The sequence below is a fragment of the Trematomus bernacchii genome, unplaced genomic scaffold, assembly GCF_902827165.1.
Source record: "Trematomus bernacchii unplaced genomic scaffold, fTreBer1.1, whole genome shotgun sequence".
NCBI lineage: Eukaryota > Metazoa > Chordata > Actinopteri > Perciformes > Nototheniidae > Trematomus > Trematomus bernacchii.
Genome location: NW_022987689.1, coordinates 5,714,158 through 5,735,137, shown reverse-complemented (window position 1 = coordinate 5,735,137; position 20,980 = coordinate 5,714,158). Strand labels below are relative to the sequence as shown.

The 20,980-nt window shown below is 39.8% G+C and overlaps 1 protein-coding gene across 2 annotated transcripts; it reads right to left on the bottom strand.

Moving 5' to 3' along the window:
- Positions 1–2,962: 2,962 nt before the first annotated feature.
- LOC117489043 (zonadhesin-like) lies at positions 2,963–18,042 on the bottom strand. 2 transcript variants are annotated; one of them, XM_034138275.1, is made up of 30 exons: positions 17,884–18,042; positions 17,636–17,688; positions 17,436–17,504; positions 16,538–16,755; positions 16,382–16,454; positions 15,575–15,972; positions 14,523–15,087; positions 14,189–14,385; positions 13,716–14,105; positions 12,959–13,251; positions 12,199–12,464; positions 11,775–11,840; positions 11,316–11,453; positions 10,962–11,218; positions 10,782–10,866; positions 10,554–10,625; positions 10,232–10,366; positions 9,849–10,105; positions 9,639–9,723; positions 9,321–9,536; positions 9,076–9,213; positions 8,456–8,712; positions 8,227–8,311; positions 7,694–8,134; positions 6,476–6,556; positions 5,843–6,051; positions 5,605–5,761; positions 5,101–5,513; positions 4,331–4,460; positions 2,963–4,199 (listed from the first exon to the last, which is right to left on the bottom strand). In XM_034138275.1, the coding sequence occupies exons 1-30, from the start codon at positions 17,958–17,960 to the stop codon at positions 4,057–4,059; spliced, it is 5,964 nt and encodes a 1,987-aa protein (XP_033994166.1). In that variant the 5' UTR covers positions 17,961–18,042; the 3' UTR covers positions 2,963–4,056. The 2 variants fall into 2 exon arrangements, with proteins under 2 accessions (XP_033994166.1, XP_033994167.1); XM_034138276.1 differs by having other exon boundaries at positions 8,078–8,134.
- Positions 18,043–20,980: the final 2,938 nt, after the last annotated feature.

Sequence of the window (20,980 nt, the reverse complement as noted above, 5' to 3'; positions counted from 1 at the left end):
ACTGTGGATGTCAACGTTTTTCCGATGTCTGCTGGTGTAGGGGTAGTATTGCTGTTTGTTGTGCTGAGTGCTGTTTGTGCAGAGGCTGTTGAAGTTGTGCTTTTATCTGCTGGTTTGAATGTGTTGCCGTCTGTTTGGCTGGTTGTTGTTGAAGCAAAAGCTACGGCCATTGGGTTTGTGCTCACATCTAATGCATTATTGCTTCTTGTTGTAATGGGAGATTTTGTTGGAGAGGATGTGGATGACAAAGACAAATGTGTATCTTTTAATGTAGATGTACTTGTACTTGTTCTCTGTGTTGTTGTATCCCCAATGGTGGATGCTGAAGTTGTACTCAATTCCACCAGTGTAGATGCTGCAGTGCTGTTTGTTGTGCTGGGTGTTGTAGTATCAGTGACTGTGGATGTCAACGTTTTTCCGATGTCTCCTAGTGTAGGGGTAGTATTGCTGTTTGTTTCTTCTGGTGTAGATAAACTGAGACTTGTTTGGCTGGTTGTTGTCAAAGCAAAGTGTGTGCTCCCTTCTGATGCTGTTGTGCTGCTTGTTTTACTGGATGCTGTTGTTGGAGAGACTGTTGATTCTGACATATTAACAACGGTGAGTGCTGAATTTGTACTCACTTTCACCGGTGTAGATGCTGCAGTGCTGCCTGTTGTGCTGGGTGTAGAAGTATCAGAGACTATGGAGCCTAGAGTTGTTACAATGTCTGCTACCGTAGGGGTAGCATTGACGTTTGTTGATCCAGCTGCTGTTGTTACAGAGGCTGATGAAGTTGTGCTGTTATATACTAGTGTAGCTTTGCTGCTGTTTGTTTGGCTGGTTGCTTTTGAAGCAAACATTATGGACTCTGCGTTTGTGCTCACATCTGATGCAGTAGTGCTTCTTGTTTTACTTGGAACTTTTGTTAGAGGGCCTGGGGATGACAAAGATGGAGGGACATCTGTCGGCGTAGATGTACTAATTGTACTTGTGCTTGGTGGCAATGTTTTCGATGCTGAAGATGTGCTCACTTCCAGCTGTGCAGATTCTGTTGTGCTGGATGTTGTAGTATCAGAGACTGTTGATGCTAATGTTACGATGTTTTCTAATATAGGTGTAGTATTGACATTCGTTGTGCTTTGTGGTCTTATATTCAAGGTTGTCAATGCTGAAGTTGTCCCGATATTTGCTGGTGCTGATGTGATGCTGTTTGTTTGTCTTGTTTCCAAAGTAACAGCAATTGTAGAAGCTGAAGTTGTACTCACTTCCCCCAGGGTAGATTCTGCTGTGCTGGGTGGTGAAGAAGGAGAGACTGTAAAAGCTTTTACAATGTCTGCTAGCGTAGGGGTAGTGTTGCTGTTTGATGTACTGGGTGTTGTTGTTGAAGAGGCTGATAAAGTTGAGTTATCTGCTCGTGTAGATTTGTCTCTGCTTGTTGGGATGGTTTCTGTAGTAGATACTATCGAGGCAGAGGTTGTGCTGACATCCAATAGTGCCAATGTTGTATCTGATGCTGTTGTTTTGGATGGGAAGGTTGACGTTTTGGTGTCATTTTCCAGTGTATGTCTGGTACTGCTTCTTGTTGTGCTCTGTCTTCTTGGTGGTGAAGGGTTAAAGCCTGTATTCAAGACGAAAATGTGCATTATAAACCTCATCTCAATCACAAACTGGCATCACTGTGTATCATTCCTTTTCCATGTCTTCACCATCACTCACCTTGTAAGCAGGTTGAAAAGTGGTCACTACAGCAGTCGTTAAATAGCACGCAGGAAGTGTCACAGTAACAACCCCTTGAACAACTGCTGTTTTGACCAGAGCAACACAGCAGAGGTGGACCTGCACAGCCTGCACACCCAACACATCTTTAATCAATCATTTACACTGTATCGATTTATAACTGTTAATCCACTGTTTTATTTCATGATCACTCTGGTGTCTCACACCCTCATGATCGTCTATCAAATAGTAAACATGCATAGGACTTATAGCATAGCTTATTCTATAGCAAGTGTAGGTGTAGTGTAGATATAATGAAACTATTAGTTGTAGCTAAAAGTCTCTGTTCATTGTAGAGTTGGGATGGAGGCAGATTATGTGTCACTAGAGGATTGGGAGCAAGTAGTTGGTTACAGTGTATGAGGTGGTTTTACCTGTTGGAGCTGCGGATTGAGCTAGAAAATCATAAGAGACAATGACATGTCATTTCAATAGAATACATAAAACAAGAACATTTAAGTTCAGCATTTGCTTGAGCTGAAAGAGGTGACTTGCATGGATATCAAAGTAAACACCATTGATGTTGTTCAATCTTTCCTATAAAATGGTTTTAGTGAAGTGTCTATTTCCAAGTTTAAGAGAAAATCACACATACTAAAATTAATTCCTATTTAAGGAACTACTCTTCCTTGTCTCTTCTACATTTACTTTGTCTTAATTTATACATTTTAAAATGTAAATTAAAAAAGTGTGTGTTTGTTCAACATTCATTCAGGTTTTGATGAGAAAATTCTGCAGGTAAAGTCAATATTTTTTTGTCTTATTGTTTTTAATTGCAGGGACTAAAGTCAGGATGGTGTTTATCAGCACTTGAACACTTTGAAACCCTTCTCACATGAAGTTGTTGTCAAGAACCTTAACGTTTCCATTTTGACATAATTTCAGTTTAACTGTTTCAAGTTTTGTTTCAAATGTCTCATTGGAGGCAATTGTTTTTATGGGAGTACCAAAACAATACTTAAATATGAAGCACTGTGTGTTAATTTTCATTTCTTGAATTTACAAAGTGACTACTGCATAAACCATTACCCTGATATAAAGTAACATGTACTGCAATATACGATTTCAGCCATGTTTTCCACCACAAGTAGGCAGGGTCAATGACCTGATCCAACATATTTATTTTAATTTTAGGTGGAACTGCACTTATGAGACACATTTTAATAATCTACCATTATTATTTGGAAAAAATACAATCAGCTGAGTCATGTACATTTAGATTATTTATTTGGCTCGTTACAATCAGGTCAAACAACAAAAAACTAGGTCATGATTAAAACAATTGTTGTAACTGTGTATTCTAAATCTTCTATCAATAAGAAACTGAAAAAAAGGAAATTAAGATAATTATACCACGATATTACTTTGGTAAACTGTTCAATATTAAATTATGTTTTACTCACCATTACAGAGAGGTAGCAAGCTCGACAGGACAAAGCAGCAAAATGAAAACCGACCCATGACTCTGTTGCTGTTGAGTGTAACAACGGCTTATTTATAGGTACACTCGTGATGATAATAATCCTATTGTCTTCACAGAGAATACATCTGCCTTTGTCTTCAGAATTATATCATGTTACAGAAGTTGTGTAAACTTTTTTCTTACTGTAATTATCAGACACAGACTGTAGAAATGTCAAGAATGCAGTTTTAGCTACACTTCAGACTGACATGTCTAGAGACTAATGGCTACACCAATGTAACCACAGTACTTAATCATTTGTCATTCAAATACACTTTATGAACAGGTACAAGTTACATAGAGTTTCTTTCCAACAATATTGGATATTGATACATAATTGTATTGTCATGCATAACAAATACTTTACCCTAATGACAACGGACAACATCTGATATATCTCACAAGGAGTACAATGATTTCTTGAAAAAATTAAAGATGTGAGATATTTCATAAAAGTTTGTTAGTTCTTAAAAAATGGACTTGAAAGTTGGACATCACATTCTTGAAACAATGCAAAATCCCAGAAAACGGTGTAGGCAGCAGACATGTCTTATTTTACTATGATATAGTTTGTGTGTATAACATTTTTATAGTCCATGTCCTTTTAAAGTCTTCATGGCCACAGGTTATGTTCGTTCCAAGTCATGTTTTGTCAGCTTAGGTTTGGAGATGACCTGCTGTCTAAGGAAAAACTGAAATCTCCTTAACTCTTAAGTTTTTATTAGGGTAAGGGTGCATCAGTGTTGAGCTTTTTTGTGAATGCCACAGTGATGTTACAACTAGTCGTCAACATTTCCACAGAGTATTTTGTATGTCTCATCCCGACGTCCACCCATTTTTCACACTCTCCAGCTCTCTCCAAACTCTTGAACGTTCTTGGCCCTGGTACCATCTGGCTTCATCATGTCATTCTCCTTTTTACCGTCAAAGTTCCCACACAGACCCCCAACTTTCCTTTTGTATATGCGGGGTAGAATGATCTCTGCAGAAACAACATCAACAACAGAGCATTACCTTATTACGTCTTTAACTCTCTTCCAGAAAAAAATTACTCATTTAACTGACAATGTATGAAATTATGAATTGTGATTTAAGGATTTGTTGATGAATTACCTGCTCTGCCGTGGCCGTCAAACTCCACGGAGAGGCCGAAGTCGGTCTTCAGGTAGATGCGAGAAGAATGTTCCCAGATTTTTAGACCAGCAGTCGGTGAGGCGGGAGTTTTAGTTCTCCTTCCATCCACCTGGAGGGGGACAGAGAGGGGTAATTCCCAATGTAACTTATATTAAGTAGACTTGTCTGATAAAATATTAAGTTTTAGCCATTTATGTCAGTGTTACTGTAGTGATGGTTGTTCAGACTGGACAATCTCGACAGCTATTGGATACATTGGCAACAATATTTGGTACAAACATTCATAGTCCCCACAAGATGGTTCTTTTCAACCTTAACATACATGTCTCTGTCAGGTTAATTTATAGTAATCACTTTTCAAGTGGCCCCTGTCATTGCAGCACAATCCGTTTCTTCAGAACTCTTTACAAAAAACAACATTATCAGACTCATTTGTACTGAGTTTAGTGCCACTGACTACAGCACTGTTTATGAGCGCCACAATTTGTAACATTCTTTTCCATCCTCCATTGTTAATGTCCTTACAGCAGGGCCAAGAGGGAAGTCTCACATTACAAAGAAAGATACAGCATGCATCAGTTGCATTTATGCTGTTGTAACAAGAAACACTGGTTATTCCACTCAGCGCTTTCACAAATGTCTTTGGGCTTGCAAGAATATGATGATCTTATCCTAATACCTGCTATGAAGGAGCCACAGTTCAATGACATGGAAAGAATAATATTGTTAGAAATGTATTTGATACTTACAACCAGCCTCCGGTTTTTCTTTAATACCACAGTATGATCATACACTCTGATCTTAAGCTCTTGTAAGCTGTGGTTCTCCTTGTGCTCTTCACTTGAGTGATCATGTTTGCTATCATCATCATCATCATGGTCATGGTCATCATCATGGTCATTATCATGGTCATTATCATGGTCATCTTCATCATCATCCCTAACTCTGCGACTGTGGTCTTCTTCACTGCTGCTGTCGTCATGTTGATGACTATCATCCTCATCGTTTACAGTGTTGATACCCTCGATGTAGACATGTGGAAGGTTATTTGGCAAGTTGTTGGTCCGGACCAGCACATACGAGTGGTCACCCTCAAAGTCGTGTTTCATTTGATCAAATGATCTGTATTCAGGGTCTTCCTTGATGGTGCACTCACTGAAGCCTGTGAAGAAATTCATAAATGATTTCACAAGATGTAACATGGTTAAGATATATCACAATTAAAAAGAGTTAAATGGTGACACTTGCAGTACCTGTAGACTGGCAGTAATAATTGCCCTCATCATTTTGAAGGCAAACAGCATTTCCATCGCACTCATCTTTGTCATCGCAGTCAATCTGACCCACGCCATGGTCTTTCTCACATTCACATTTCTGACTGCAGTGATTGGTGTACCACACATCAGAGAACTGACAAAACAAAAGTAGCCGTAAGTATTTTATACTGTAAAAAAACATGTGACTTTGATGAAGAGCTATTCTGTCACTCACATCATATTTGGTGCCATTCCTTTCCACACAACCACATTGTTCGATAGGCACACAAACCCTCTTTTTCTGAACAAAGCCTTCATCACATACACATCCCTGCACACAACCCTCATCTTCAGTGCAACGTGGTGGGCCATTCAGGTGTGTGCAGGTTGGACTGCAGGCAGGGATACAAGTGGTGTAGTGACTGTTCTCTGGACAAGAGGGTGCTAACGAGAAAGAGTGTATATTCTCAAGCTTAACATGATAAACAACAAAAGGTCAATACAAAGGTTTATACAATCAGGGCTGAGTGGTAAGTCAAAGCCACATATCACATTTCACAAGCACTTACAATCAAACATCATGTCATGTCATATGATATAATATGAAATGATTAAGCTTTTCTTTTAGGGTTTAATTTCAATAAAGTGAGACTAGATAATCGTGTCCCTTTCAACACTTTGTTGTTCTGGATAACTAAAGTCTTTTGGTTTAAATAATGTTTTTTTTGTTAATCACACTAGAGGAGGTGACATTTCATCACACATATGAACATGCCCAAAGCCTCAGCTGTCAATGGTGCCTAACCTGTGAGGTGTAAAGTATATATTATACCCAATCCATGTATATACGGAAATACTTTGAACTTACTTGGTACAGGTGTAACTGGTGGTTGAGGTCTTGCCGTTGTTGTTGATGGTGGTGTAGCTGTAGTTGTAGGCTGCGGACTACCTGTTGTCAAATGTGGTTTATTAGTTGTTGTAGGTTGTGGTCCTGCTGTTGTTATTGGTTGTGGTTTAACTGTAGTTTGTGGTGGCTGTGGTCTAGCTGTGGTTGTTGGTTGTGGTTGAACTGTTGTTTGTAATGGCTTTGGGGTAGCTGTGGTTGTTGGTTGTGGTTGAACTGTAGTTTGTGATGGCTTTGGGGTAGCTGTGGTTGGTGGTTGTGGTTTAACTGTAGTTTGTGATGGCTTTGGTGTAGCTGTAGTTGGTGGTTGTGGTTTAACTGTAGGTTGTGATGGCTGTGGTGAAGCTGTGGTTGATGGTTGTGGTTTAACTGTTGTTTGTGGTGGCTGTGGTGAAGCTGTGGTTGTTGGTTGTGGTGTAACTGTAGTTTGTGGTGGCTGTGGTGTAGCTGTTGGTGGTTGTGGTTCAACTGTTGTTTGTGGTGGCTGTGGTGAAGCTGTGGTTGTTGGTTGTGGTGTAACTGTTGTTTGTGATGGCTTTGGTGTAGCTGTGGTTGGTGGTTGAACTGTTGTTTGTGGTGGCTGTGGTGTAGCTGTGGTTGGTGGTTGTGGTTGAACTGTAGTTTTTGGTGGCTGTGGTGTAGCTGTTGTTTCTGGCTGTGGTAGAGTTTCAGTTGGAGGTTGTGGTCTACCTGTTGTCGAATGTGGTTTATTAGTTGTTGTAGGTTGTGGTCCTGCTGTAGTTGGTGGTTGTGGTTCAACTGTTGTTTGTGGTGGCTGTGGTGAAGCTGTGGTTGATGGTTGTGGTTTAACTGTTGTTTGTGGTGGCTGTGGTGAAGCTGTGGTTGTTGGTTGTGGTTTAACTGTAGTTTGTGGTGGCTGTGGTGTAGCTGTTGGTGGTTGTGGTTCAACTGTAGTTTGTGGTGGCTGTGGTGAAGCTGTGGTTGATGGTTGTGGTTTAACTGTAGTCTGTGGTGGCTGTGGTGAAGCTGTGGTTGTTGGTTGTGGTTTAACTGTAGTTTGTGGTGGCTGTGGTGAAGCTGTGGTTGATGGTTGTGGTTTAACTGTTGTCGAATTTGGTTTATTAGTTGTTGTAGGTTGTGGTCCTGCTGTAGTTGTTGGTTGTGGTTTAACTGTAGTTTGTGATGGCTTTGGTGTAGCTGTAGTTGGTGGTTGTGGTTTACCTGTTGTTTCTGGCTGTGGTAGAGTTTCAGTTGGTGGTTGTGGTCTATCTGTAGTGTGGGGTTCATTAGTAGATGTAACAGGATGCTCTTGTCCTTCTGTTGTTTGAGGTTTTTCTTCAATTTCAGGTTCTGGTTGATCTGAGGGTTCAACTCCTGGGTGCTCTGTTGTCAGTGGGTGGGGTCTAGCTGTAGTTTCAGGGCCAGTTGTGGTAGTTTCTATTGGTTTGGAGGTTGTTGAAAGCTGTGGCCTTGTTGTTGTGTCTGGCTTTGTAGGGGATTGTGTATCAGAAGCAGTTGGAGCTACTGTTGTTGTGGGGATTGTTGTTGTGAAGGTAGTTGTTGATGGTGGCTGTGTTGAGTTATTCTCTTGAGGAAGCTCTTTACCTTCTGTTGCAACTGGGTTGGAGGTTGTGGGAGCAGGGGTTGTTGGTTGAGCTAGGTCTGTAATGATATTTCACAAACAAAAAGTCAGACACATTCCCAGTTACAATGTATGTGAACAAAATTGAATGTCAGCAAGAGAAAATAGTTACCTCTGCAGTGTCCACGATGAAGTGATACATCATCTATGGCAACATCAGACTGATCATTGGAACCTATTCGCCCCTCAAATATAACCTGAAATAAATTGCACAGGTTCATGCTAAAGTACAGTATACCAGCACAAGACCAATTACTAATTTATTTTTTCAGGTAGTACATTTTTTGTGTTTTGCTCTGCAAGTTTTTATCATTAGTCAGATGAGGAGAATAACATTTTACCTGGAAAGCTCCAGATGTTACCAAGTCCACCTGAGCCAGGTGCCACATATTTCCGTGGTTATTTCTCTTCCACCAAACAGCATCAGCTAATCTATCCTGGAGCAGGTAAACATGGAGGCCCATTGTATCTGCTGAGCCGTACATGTGGTACCAGAACTGCAGACACTGAGGACCAGAGTCAGAACACTCAGAGCTAATGAGACGAGCTGTGTCACCATGTGACGCGCTGTTGGCTTCGATGTAAAGATAGTGGCCACCTGGTTAAGGACAAAAGAGTTTGAAAAAAAAAAATGCATAGCATACTATAAGTTTAAGGTATATCAAGATGCAACTGAAATGGTTGCTAAATGTTGACAATCCAAATGTCCTCAAAACACTAAAATGCAAAACATTTCTTAATTGCCCATCCTCAGGATGTTAACGGAAAGATATCTTATCTTTATGTAAAACAGTACACCAGGAACTCATAGCCTGACAGTCTACAATTCTGGTTGAACGAGGAATAACTATTTCAACAACCAAAATGTTTTTCACCTTGTGACTGTGTGGCTGAAACTGGCAAAGGGTGTGCAGACAGTCCAACACAAAAGTTACATGGCTTGTGTGAGAAAGCTAATTACCTCCCGTAGTGTGATCTGAAGAAGGCCCAGTCATTATAGTTGGGGTGGAGCCACTATGCCTTGTCCAATCGATAACATCAGTAGCAAGTTGGGTCCACTGACATAGATCTTGTTCATAGTTGCAGTTGAGTTGGCATACTACACACACAAGTCAAAGATATCTTTAATTAACTGGAAATCACAAAAAAATGATAAAGGTTCAGACAGCCGGGGTTACACGTAGTGCTGTGGAATTAGAACTTTACCTGGGTGTCTGTTATCTGGAGCTTCAGTAACGTTGTCCTTATTAAAGTCGGTTGTTGCTGCCACTACGGGAGGTATGGTAACATTTGCTTCAGAGGGCTGAGCAGTTACATTGACCTGAGGGGGCTCTGGATCTGCAGTGGAGGGCACAGGGACACTTGGAGAAGCTGTGCTTCCATCAGGTTTGGAAGGACTTGTTGACTCAACACCACTCAGACCTACAACAGTTTATTTAAAACATTATCAGATTACACAGCCTTGGGATAAATATCACATTTTTAAGGTTTAGTAGTTTTCATTCACTGTGCATGTTTTTTTACCAGAGCATCGTCCACGATAAAGCTTTACATCATCTATTGCCGAATCCGACTCTTCATTGGAGCCCCTACGTCCCTCAATGATAATCTAAGTTGTGGAAAAATGATTAGTTATCATTAGTTTTGCAGTCTCTTATTGTTAAAATGTACTTCTACAACACCGTTGGCTGACAATATTTCAATAATTTGAGTGCCTGGTGGAAGATGTTGCACCTGGAAAGCTCCAGTTGTTCTGATGTCCACCTGAGCCATTTGCCACATATTTCCCTGGTCATTAGTCTTCCACCAAACAGCTTCTGCTAGTCTGTCCTGGAGCAGGTAAACATGGAGGCCCATTGTATCTGCTGAGCCGTGCATGTGGTACCAGAACTGCAAACACTGAGGACCAGAGTCAGAACACTCAGAGCTGATGAGACGAGCTGTGTCTCCATGCGTCACGCTGCTGGCCTCGATGTAAAGATAACGACCATCTAAGATTGAGAAGCAAAATGATCAACATTTTCACATACACTTTCTACGGTGAGATAGATATTTTCAATACCTCTGTGTCATACCTGTGATAATTTATAATATTACATAGAAAAAGGGTGTATTACCACCAGTGTGGTCCGCAGAGGGCCCAGTCATCAGAGTGGGGGTGGAACCACTTTGCCATGTCCAGTCAAAAGCATCTGTGATCATCTGACTCCAGCTACAAAGACTGCTATCGAAGCTACAGTCCAAATTGCAGACTATAAGGGAAACATTTGCAAAATATTAACAGGAACTAAGTATTGAGGACCTTGGCAACTTCCTAAAAATTTAGAAAATCTTTAACTGGGAGTCCAATCACAAGACATAAATGTGAAATTCTAACCACACATCAGCTTTCTCACATAGAAACAATTGGCCCATAAAAAAAGCTTCCTGTGCACTTACCTGGGTGTGAGGGGAGGACTTCCACAGCTGAGGAGGGAAACACAGTTCCACTAACCAGGCCAGGGACACTACCTAAAGGAGGACATTATTAGTTATGTTTAAACCCTGATAAATGGCCATGATTTGAGATAATATAATTTATTTGTAGCATTAGAAATGTCCTTGTATCCTCAAGTCATATATATTTAGTCAAATATAAAATGCTTTGTTTAGTTAAATGAATGTCACCTAAACATGAGCCAAAGTTTATGGAAATGTCATCGATGGCCACATCTGATTGAGCATCGGAGCCTCGAATTCCCTCAAGTAAAATCTAAAAGATGTAAAAGGGAAAAATAAATGTTTTAATATACAACTACAATAATATAATCTTTTAGGTCATTATATTGTCTGTAATGTGTCACTTACTTGGAATGGACCAGACACTCTGATATCAACATTTCCTAGATGCCATTCTGGACCTTGGTTGTTCATCATGGACCAGAGTTCAGTAGCTTTATTGTCTTTGAGCAGGTAGATATTGAGGGCCATGGCCTTGGCTGAACCATACATATGGTACCAGAAGTTCAGGCAGAGTGGTCCATCATAATGGCACATTGAGCTCCAAAGACGAGCTGAATCTCCATGGGTTACACTACTTCCTTCAATATACATGTAGAAACCAGCTGCAGAAAAGTTGAAATTAGCATGACAAACATGCACAATTAAAATCAATGCAGCAACTTTACAGATGTGATATCGTCGCCTGACATTACGTTTTACCTCCAGTGGTGTGGTCTTGGTTTGGGCCAGTTAAGCTTGATGGTGTGGGTCCTGAATGTCTTGTCCAATCAAAACTGTCCTGCATGAGCTGCTCCCACCCACACAGATTCTTTTCAAAGTCACAGTTTATGGGACAGACTGTGAAAAATCATATAAACAAGATCATGACAAGTATTACAAGCTTATTATGCATAGGAACATAACATTATGAAAAGTACAATTGTAGATAAAAATACATTTTCCAAGAAAACATGATTTCATCCAGTCCGTAGATAAATATTATTATTATTATTAATAAAAGTTATTCTAATAAATGTATGCATTTAAGTACTGTATCTGTTTTTAAGGCAAGCCAAGTAAATCCAAAGTTGGTTTTGAAATTATTCATTATGAATTTAATTTTGCCACTGATTATCCAAACCAGTAACAAAAAACATTCCCAACCCTGAATGCTCTTACAAGTCTGATCTGTTGTAGAAGTAGTAGTTGAAGGTGGTGGAAGAGTTGTAGTAGGTGTGAGTTCAGCTGAAATAGGGACAACAAAACAAAACGTTTTTGGCCTCAGATATTTATACAGAAAAAAATGATATTTATACAGAAAGAAAGGATTGCCTCAAACATGGCTCTCAGCCCAGTTGCAGTTGACTGCCATAATCCTAACAATTAAAAGCAACAGCATAACGTTTTGAAGAAAATCAATAATTAGGTAATATACTTATTATGTTAAACTGCCTCTCATCTTAAATGCATTTAGATTACACACTTAAAAAAAAAAAAGTTCATTAATTGTCTCACAACTAAATATCATTAGACATAAGTCGCAAACACACTATAAAGTAATCACACTGTTACTCTTATCCTAATGTCTGACCTAAACACTCACCACAGGCTGTGTCTGTCTGCCAATGAGGTAGCTCCACTCCTGCAACATGGCATGCTGCTGCATAGGACTTAAGAGATTCACATAGTGTGTGTCGGTCACCACGTGTGGCACAGAAGTCATACACACAATTGCTGAGGTAGATGCTTGGGTGAATGGTTTCATGGCAGGGCTTGAAAGCGTCCCCTAGTAGGATGTAGCACTCATTGTAGGCCTCATTCTCCTCATCAACATCACATTGTCTGGGATCATCTGGGTGGGAAATACACCTGAAGGAGAACGTTTAGACAATGATATAGTGATATTTCTGTTCCACTTTGAACAAACGGATATGTTGATAAGGTTTATTAATACTATTTATGTGAGGAAAACATAATTTGACAACTTCTTCAGGTTATTCATAAACTACAAAGAAAGCCAAGATGTCAGATTGGTTTCAAGATAATGGTCTAATGGCTATTACTTATTTGCAAAGAACAAACAACTGCCTCTTAACAGAAAACATTTCAGATATTTCAGTACTTTGGCCCAGCAGGGGTTTATGCTAACATGAGTAGAAGGTATAATGTTTTCCATGTTCTTGATCTTAGTTTAGGTGGAAATAAAATTAATGCTACACAGCTAGTGTGGCTAAAAACATGTTTTCTTCACTTTCTTTTGAGATGGTACGCCTCGCTTTTTCCTTTTGGATGTATTAAACTATCAGCATTCATGTGATCTCCACTAAAATATGTATAGATACCATTATAGAAGAATAGCTTACTCGTTATTGCCTGGCACCTTCCAACTGTCACCAAACTCAAATGGACCAGTTGCATTTTGGCCTCCTGGTGTCACAAAGTCATCCTCCTGACGGTCCGAGAAGGTGCCACACAGTCCGCAAAGTTCATACTTGTAGCGTTCATCAACTTGGAGGAAGAGTCTGTTCTGTGCGTCTATTATAATTCTGAGGCCAAAGGTTGTTTCCAAGATGATATAATTGTTCTTCATGTAGACCCATACTGAGCCATATGATCCATTGGTGGAATAGGGCAGTCGGACTCTGCTTTTATTCACCTAAAGAGAGGAAAATGTATTATTTGTAATAGTTATTTGTGAGAACTGAGTTTCTTAAGAATATCTTGCATAAAAACACAGCACTATTTAATTTGTATTGGGATATTAAGTGCAGCCTTTTATCGACCAACTAGCTGTTCAGGGCAAAGGAAAGTAGGTCAGCTCGAAGTTTGTTTGTTCTTAACTCTAGATAAGTGACTTCCCTTATGATTTTACACAGAGTAATACATGAACCATATAAACATGGGTGTGCTGATTTTACAGTTGTGAGCTGTGGTAATTAAGGAAGGACAATAAATAAAACAGAACAAGCACTCTTTATATCCAGTAAGGACCTGACCTTTACAGGTCATTAGACACATTTGCATGGACTGTAACACATTTGCATACAGCCTCCGTTCCATTAACCCAATGATATAACAAAGTTGGCATTGTGTAATATGTAGAGAATTTCTCGTGCTTACATAGACCTCCCCGCTCTGATTCAGTGTGACGTATACATCGTCAACTTGGAGATCCACAGCTTCCAGCTTGGATGGAGTGAAATTCGTGTGGGGAAGATGCATGTTGTGTCCAATCACAGTGAACTGCACTGAGCTTTCTCCTCCGCACGTGGTAGTCAGCGTGTAACTGCAGCCCCCTTGAAAGTCATATGCCATCCCATCAAAGGTGATATAGTGTGGGTCACCATACACGCTGCAGGTGGCAGGTTTGAAAGGAAAGCAGCCTTTGGCCCCATCCTTGACTTTACAGACTTCATTGTCTGAGCATTGCATTGTGGTGCACTGCACCTCATTTGTACCCACGCACTGACACTGCTGCTCACACTCCCCTTTCGAGAATGATGCTCCTTTCTGCAGGCAAAACAGAGTTGAGTGATTCAATTATAGCACTGTGGAAGTTAAAATGTGAATTAAAAGTCATCTACATCACTTACCTCATAGTGTTTTCCATTATCCCAGCACCCACAGTCCTCTGCTGCGACACACTTTCCCCCACTGAGTTTAAAGCCAGAGTCACACTCGCATCTTTCCTCACAGCTTCCACAGGAGCCAACTGCATCCAAACCGGAGCACATCTCGGGACAGCCATCAGCACATGAGTTATAGTGGCTGTTCTCACCACACTGAAGGGCTGAGAGGGGCAACAAAGAAAAGAAGAAAGGCCTTGAACAGTTGTTGTATTATCAAAGTCATTATTTCTTACTATTTTGTTATTTTTCATCAGTGGGTCAATAAATTGCCCATTAAAGGGTCATTAAAGAAACATACGGCATAGTGTAGAGTTCCTCAATGTGGGTATGGTGACTCCAGCCTCCTGGCAGATATCGGTGTAAATCTGGAATGTCTCACAAAGTACCGCTGTGTCACCGTGGGTAGAGCACATGTCGACCACACAGGCCCTGAAGTAGCTCTCTGCCCCCAGAACTGATAGGCAGCCAGCAAAGGGCCCGGTGCTGGAGAGGAGGCCCCCACAGTACAGCTCACTGGCATACTCTGCCTCCTCCAGCGGGTCACACTGATGTGGTACCAGAATGGTATCACAGGAGGAAGTGCTTTGCCCAGTCCGCCAGCTCTCAGCCAAACCTGTAGCATCATGGGCATTTGTTCCATCTGGCTTTCTGAAGTCATCTTCTCTGAGGTGGTTATAGTTTCCGCACAAGCCACAGACTTGGTCAGAGTAAGTGGATGGCAGCGCGACTTGGACAGCACCAGCGTTGTCATATGAGACAGAGAGACCAAAACTGGTTTCCAGTACAACAGCAGCGGGGTTGCTCTTGACTTTGACAGAGCCATTGTTAAGGCTCAGTGGAAGCTTCTTCCAGACACCATTAACCTGAAGGAAAGTTAAAGTTTTAGACTTCCTTACTGGCTGTCATCAGCAATATGGACTGACTGTATCTCACAGTTAGCATAAAAAGCAAAAATTGATAAGGGAGATAAGTCTGGGACATTGTGCTACTAAACTCTGCACTTTACAATAAACTCAGTTTATCAGTAGAGTTGGCTGCAGATAGGGGAACTGCTCGTTTCAGTACATTTCCCAGCTCAACACTCACTACTCCAGAATGGAAAGGTGCCACAAACCTGAAGTATATGGTACATGCAGTTCTTAGTCATTATGACACCAAAGGGGGTGACAATAATGTAGAATTTAAAGGAAACAAATATTCTTTACCCTTGAAAATATCTTATCCCTAATGGGTGATGATAAACACAGTAATAAACAGCTGAGCACGATAAACAGAAAATTAACTATACATCAGCAATTGATCACACTAATGTATTTCTAATGATCTATTTTCTCTTTTAAAGTGACTCACCACAATGCGATGCGTCTGTCTTTTCAGCAGGGACACTCTGAAGTTCCCCATGTCCACAATAACCTCTTGAACAGTTGGCAGAGATGAGTTCCAGTTTTGCTCATTCACTACTTCCACACTGAACAATGGCAGAGTCTCAGAGGGTGAGCAGGTCTTAGCCAGCGTGTAGGTGCAGGAGGCCATGAAGCGGAAGAGCACTCCATCAAAAGTGCTGCAGTCTGTGTGACTGTGTACAGTGCATATCCCAGAGGTGTGAATCCCACTGGATCTTTCTATTTGAGGACTGCAGATTTGGCCCTTAGGGCACTGAGTGGGAGAGCAGGAGAGCTGGCCCCCAGAACAGAGGCAGCGAGTGGACTCATCTGTCCAAAACTCTGTGTTAGAATCACACTGTTGTCCTGTGGGGGATGTGACCGAGTAAACAATCACGTTATAATCACAACACCATCTGGCTAGAATAACTGAATAGTAACTTGACATACAGTATGTGGATTAATGTTAATGATCACAGTTATTCAACATGTGATTCAAAGATGTAACTGATAACGTATTATAAGTAAAACATTCCTACTGCCTTATAATAAGTTCAAACTGTTTTTACATCTTAAAGCTTTAGAATAAGAGTTTTGGGAAATAGGATCTTTTTACTGTTTCACTAAGCTGACAAGTGTTATGACAGTATTGGTTTATGTTTTGCATACACATTGTTATCACCATACATAGCTGAAAATAACAGGATTTTGTTTCATCATAGGAATCAAAGGTTGGCTGTTCTTATATTAATATAAAAAAAAAATATATATTTACCACATGAGCCTCTTCTTACACCTAGATGATTAAATGTGAACTGTCCCTCCGTGGACACTGCTTTGATTACAACCTGATACAGAAGCAGATTGTGTTTTTTTATTTAACAGTACTATATTTTGATTCCCCAATACTGTTTATTATATGACATTTTACCTGAGTCCCTGGTTCGATGATGTTCAAGGGGACAAACACTTGTCTCCAAGAATCCCTGGGGAGGACAGGTGAGGTCCAGATTTCTCTCAGGCCCGTGCTGCTCTTCAGCAGAGTGCTGAGTGCTGTCCCATAAGCTGCCACGGGGGCTAAATACCAAAACTCTAGACAGGCTTTGCCCTCCAGCACCAGTGGGCCGCTCTCTAAAATAGTCACATCCTCTGCAGATGAAAAGGACCGTAAGAAAGTGTAATCAGTAGCTGCTTTTATCCACATAATAAAAAGTTATCAAAGTCCATTTTTTATTAGTTTATTAGTTGTATTAGTACCTTCTGAAGTACAAATTCAATGACAATAGCCTTTCCATTCCTTTTAAACCACTCAAGTAAAATGGTGACATTTATTTTTAACCACGCAGGTTAGGAATAAGCTTTTATGTCGGACCATAAGTTTTATTACTTAAAGAAAATAGCAAACCATTCCCTCGTCTCTGTTATTGTAATAAAAAAAAGAAGTACATCTGTTGTGGTGCAATAATCATTAAATGCAGAATTGCAGTTTAGTGTGTTTTGTGCTAATTTTGAACCTTAAGTGCAGGCCCTCATCTTTGACTGCTCCTGGGAGAACACCAGGCTATAAAAGATTATTAGCCTGCTTCAGATCATTCACGCAGCGAGGTACAGACACACAGTCACAGCCCGCCTGTAGATTATAACAGAACTGTGGACTGCTGTTCCAAATCCTCTTCAAAAAGGGTAGGAACAAAATGAAAGGTAACTATACAGTCACAGTCTCTCACTGTCAAAGTGAACTCTTAATACACTTTACTGTAACCTCCTTAAAAGAAACACATTTTGCTTTCAAATTTGCAGTTCATTTTTCTTTCAGCTTTTGTCTGTACCTGTTCTTAGTTGGGTCCAGTCACAAATCTGATTGTTATGTCCGTCGTAGGAACACTGTGTACCATACTCTATGAAAGAAGAACAATGAGTCAAATATTGGTTTAAGTCAGTGTGTGATTTTTTAAAATGTCATTTACTGTAATAAATTGCAACGATATATAAAGTATCCACAAGTCTTAGTAATTGTAAAACGTCATACCTGCATTTTTTCTCCAATCTGGTAAAGTAACTAATGAAAAATCAACTTCAGCCCTGAAATAGAAAATCAATTTGTGTATTCAATCCCATTGTTCTTTGCTACAAGTTATTCCAATATTGAAATGATTAAATAATAACATTGAGCAAAAATCAAAATGTTATTCACTCAATAAAACCAGTACAACACTATTTTTAAACAACATATCAGCTTCATTTTGGCAGTTAACATTTAATTATCTTGACACCCACCTGCACTGAGTCCATGTCTGAGTTAGAAAGAGTAGAGTCACTGTGACCAACAAATCTTTGAAGATGCCTCCAAGCATGGCTGATCTCTTAACGGCAGCCTCCCAGCTGCTCTCCCGTTACTAATACTCTCTCTCTCTCTCTCTCTCTCTCTCTCTCTCTCTCTGTCTTTGATGAGTTGAAGAATAAATGATGAGGTAACTGTTTTGTAACCTCTCTGTGGATATGCAGTTGATATGTGACCCTTTAGCACAGAGGTATGGCCCTCTTGTGTTGTTCTCAGGAGGAAGGAACAGGTTTTAAAGCATTTATATCCCCCCCCACCTAGAGAAAGAGGACTGGAGTACAGGAAGGCATGAAAGGGGTTGGACTCGGTCTGTGACGTTCACATATTCCAAAAGACGAAAGCAACTGACACAGTTACAACAAATAGTGATAGGCAAGGTCAGGGTTTACTGTTGCTAAATTTAAATGCCATTTTCTTAATGTCTTCCATTTTTGTAAAGCACTTTGAATTGCCTTGTGTTGAAAGGTGCTATATAAATAAACTTGCCTTGCCTTGCCTTGCCTTGCCTTGCCTTGCCTTGCTAGGTCATAAAAAGCATAACAACCAAGTCAACGGAAAAGAAAAGAGTTAGTTAAAAAAAAGTTATCTCTGACCAAAGAGTGCAATGTCAACTATGGACTTCTCACCAATGTTATTTCATGTAAAAGCTATACTTACTTATAAATACCTTTATGAATACATTGATTTGTTAAAAACACTTTTTCCAAAGTTAATGATAAAGTTGTAAAGGCATATAGTACAATGTGAAGTCTGCAATTTAGAAATATCCACACAGAAAATGATGCATTTGTGCTACAAATATGTTTGTTTAATATTAAGAACATGTGTGTGTTGGTTTGTACAGTATGATGAAAACAGGAACTTGCAACTTACTTTGCTCACAATGGATCCTTTGTCTGTTTGAGATATACTTTCATATTTGGCGTCAAACACGAGTCTCTTTAGACGTTTCTTAGATATCTTTCAATAAAAATGTATTTTCTAATGTGTTCTATTCAGAGATACATTTCTTTGCAAATCAAAGCGAAGTATCTGAATTGTTAACAATTAGCAAAGATAAGAGAGAAAAAGATGAGCCATTAAGAACGTCACCTCATGCAATCCATGGTCGAGATAATTGCAAAACGAAGCACGAGTGCATTGTGTTCTGATAAAAGTGTTGTAAAAGGCTTAAAAAAGTTTCTGCTACACCATGTTTGGTTAAAGATATCGGTGAACTCTATAAAACAGGTGAAAGAAAATGTGATAAGACAGATGTATAGTGTGGGTGTTGCTGTCTGATCCAATATTGTGACATTCCTGAAGCCCTGGCGGTATGTGTCAACAGATAGGGTGGCACAGAACAAATATTAGAGCTTTTTCTAACTGTCAAACCTAAAAGAAGCTCTTTGTTAGGAATTTGCTACAAGACACTACAGAGAATATAAACTATCCTCCTGTGCTTGTGCTTGTTGCAAAGAGACGGCAATACACTAACTATCTTACCTATGGAGATAATCTATGATAAAAAAGACACCTGCCTAATTTCCAAACAGATAACCAAGGTTGTGTCTCAGGGGTTTAAGGTGTGTGATGAATGCCACAGGAAATGAGTTACTTATAAACGGACTCACACTGTCCCTACAGAGCAGGTACTGATGTGTTCAAAGGCTTTAACATGAAATAAGGCAGATATACGGCTCCACAATGTTTATTCAAAACCTGTATTTACACTCTGAGGAAGCACATATACAGTATAGGCTTGCCTTCTTTCAGATAACATGTCACACTTAGTATCTTAGTGCCTTTTACTGTGCAAATACTTGGTACAATGCCTGGTTAATTTAAGAAATTGTACACCCAAATATGCAAATTAATTATAGTTTTATGGAATTATAGTTTCTATTTTAAGACAGCCATGATAATTACTGGAAGGGAGTTGTTTATCTGTTGATAAGGCATATCCTGAGGTCATGTTAGTTCAAGTGACTTTATCAAGGTGTCCTCTTCTTCAAGGACATTATCATGATGCATCTTATTGGTGGACAATACAGTCAGTTATGTTGCAACATTTCTGCTTCACCCAAAGTGGTGAAATACAATACTAAATGGTAATCTAATCAAAACACCTTTTGTTACTGTGTAAAAAAGAAAAAATAGAATGACATAATCAATCAGAAATTGCTGCACTATTACGAATCCATAAACCTGTTGTTGTTTTTTTAAAGCTTCTGAATGTCTTCAGTCAACAAAAAAAACACATTAATAATCAACCTCGCCCACAGGAAGTGGGAGAAAGGGGCCAAGACCGAGAGCAAAGCAATATACTGCAGGCTTTTCCAAGGATCTTTGCGGACTACAGATGCCCTGATCCATGACTAACAGTTAATAAGGCTTGCTCTTTGAATGTCCTCTCTGCTAGTTTATTAGCTATAAAAAAGAACACCCTGGTAAGCAGAGGAATGTCATTTTGGAAAAAAAGGAGCAAATGCATAATGCAAAATAATGACTAATCAAGTCTTAAGATTGTGGTGAGCGGATAAACATACTAGAACAATCTGTAATATCTAACTGGTGATTTTCCACTTGCACTTAGGAGAAACAGATTTATTTTGGAGACCGCTATACAGTACAGTGTTAGTGGGTGGGAGTTAAGAGGCCATTATGCTTCAGCAGAACTGCTTGTCAGATGGTCAAACAGCTTTTCTCATTTCTCAATGTGTTTTTTAACATATTGTTAATAATACGTTATTGTTAAAAGGAAGAACTAATGTATTTCGGAAGATGTACTTTCCATTAGCAGGTAGAAGGGGTTGTTCCTGTCTGTGTTTGATTGACAATTGAAACAAAATTGCACGGCAGCATGTTTGTCATGGGCAGACAGTTTGTTATTAGTGCTTTTTAGCGTAAGGGTCGTACTGGCATTTACCATTTAGATTGATTCAGTTTGCTCTCTTACTGTGATGCATCTGGGCAGCTTTAAGCTCTCTAGCACTTAAACAGGAACACTAATGTGGGTCTTTGTTCAATCTCTCTGACGTATGTTTTTTGAAC

Bases quoted from the DNA above. Each gene is read 5' to 3' on its own strand.
- LOC117489043 (XM_034138275.1), bottom strand. From the start codon at position 17,960: ATGCTTGGAGGCATCTTCAAAGATTTGTTGGTCACAGTGACTCTACTC. The intron at 13,252-13,715 runs GTAAGCACGAGA...TCCTCTCTTTAG, and splicing joins ATCAGAGCGGGGAGGTCTAT to GTGAATAAAAGCAGAGTCCG. The intron at 10,626-10,781 runs GTGACATTCATT...GTCCTCCTTTAG, and splicing joins AAACTTTGGCTCATGTTTAG to GTAGTGTCCCTGGCCTGGTT.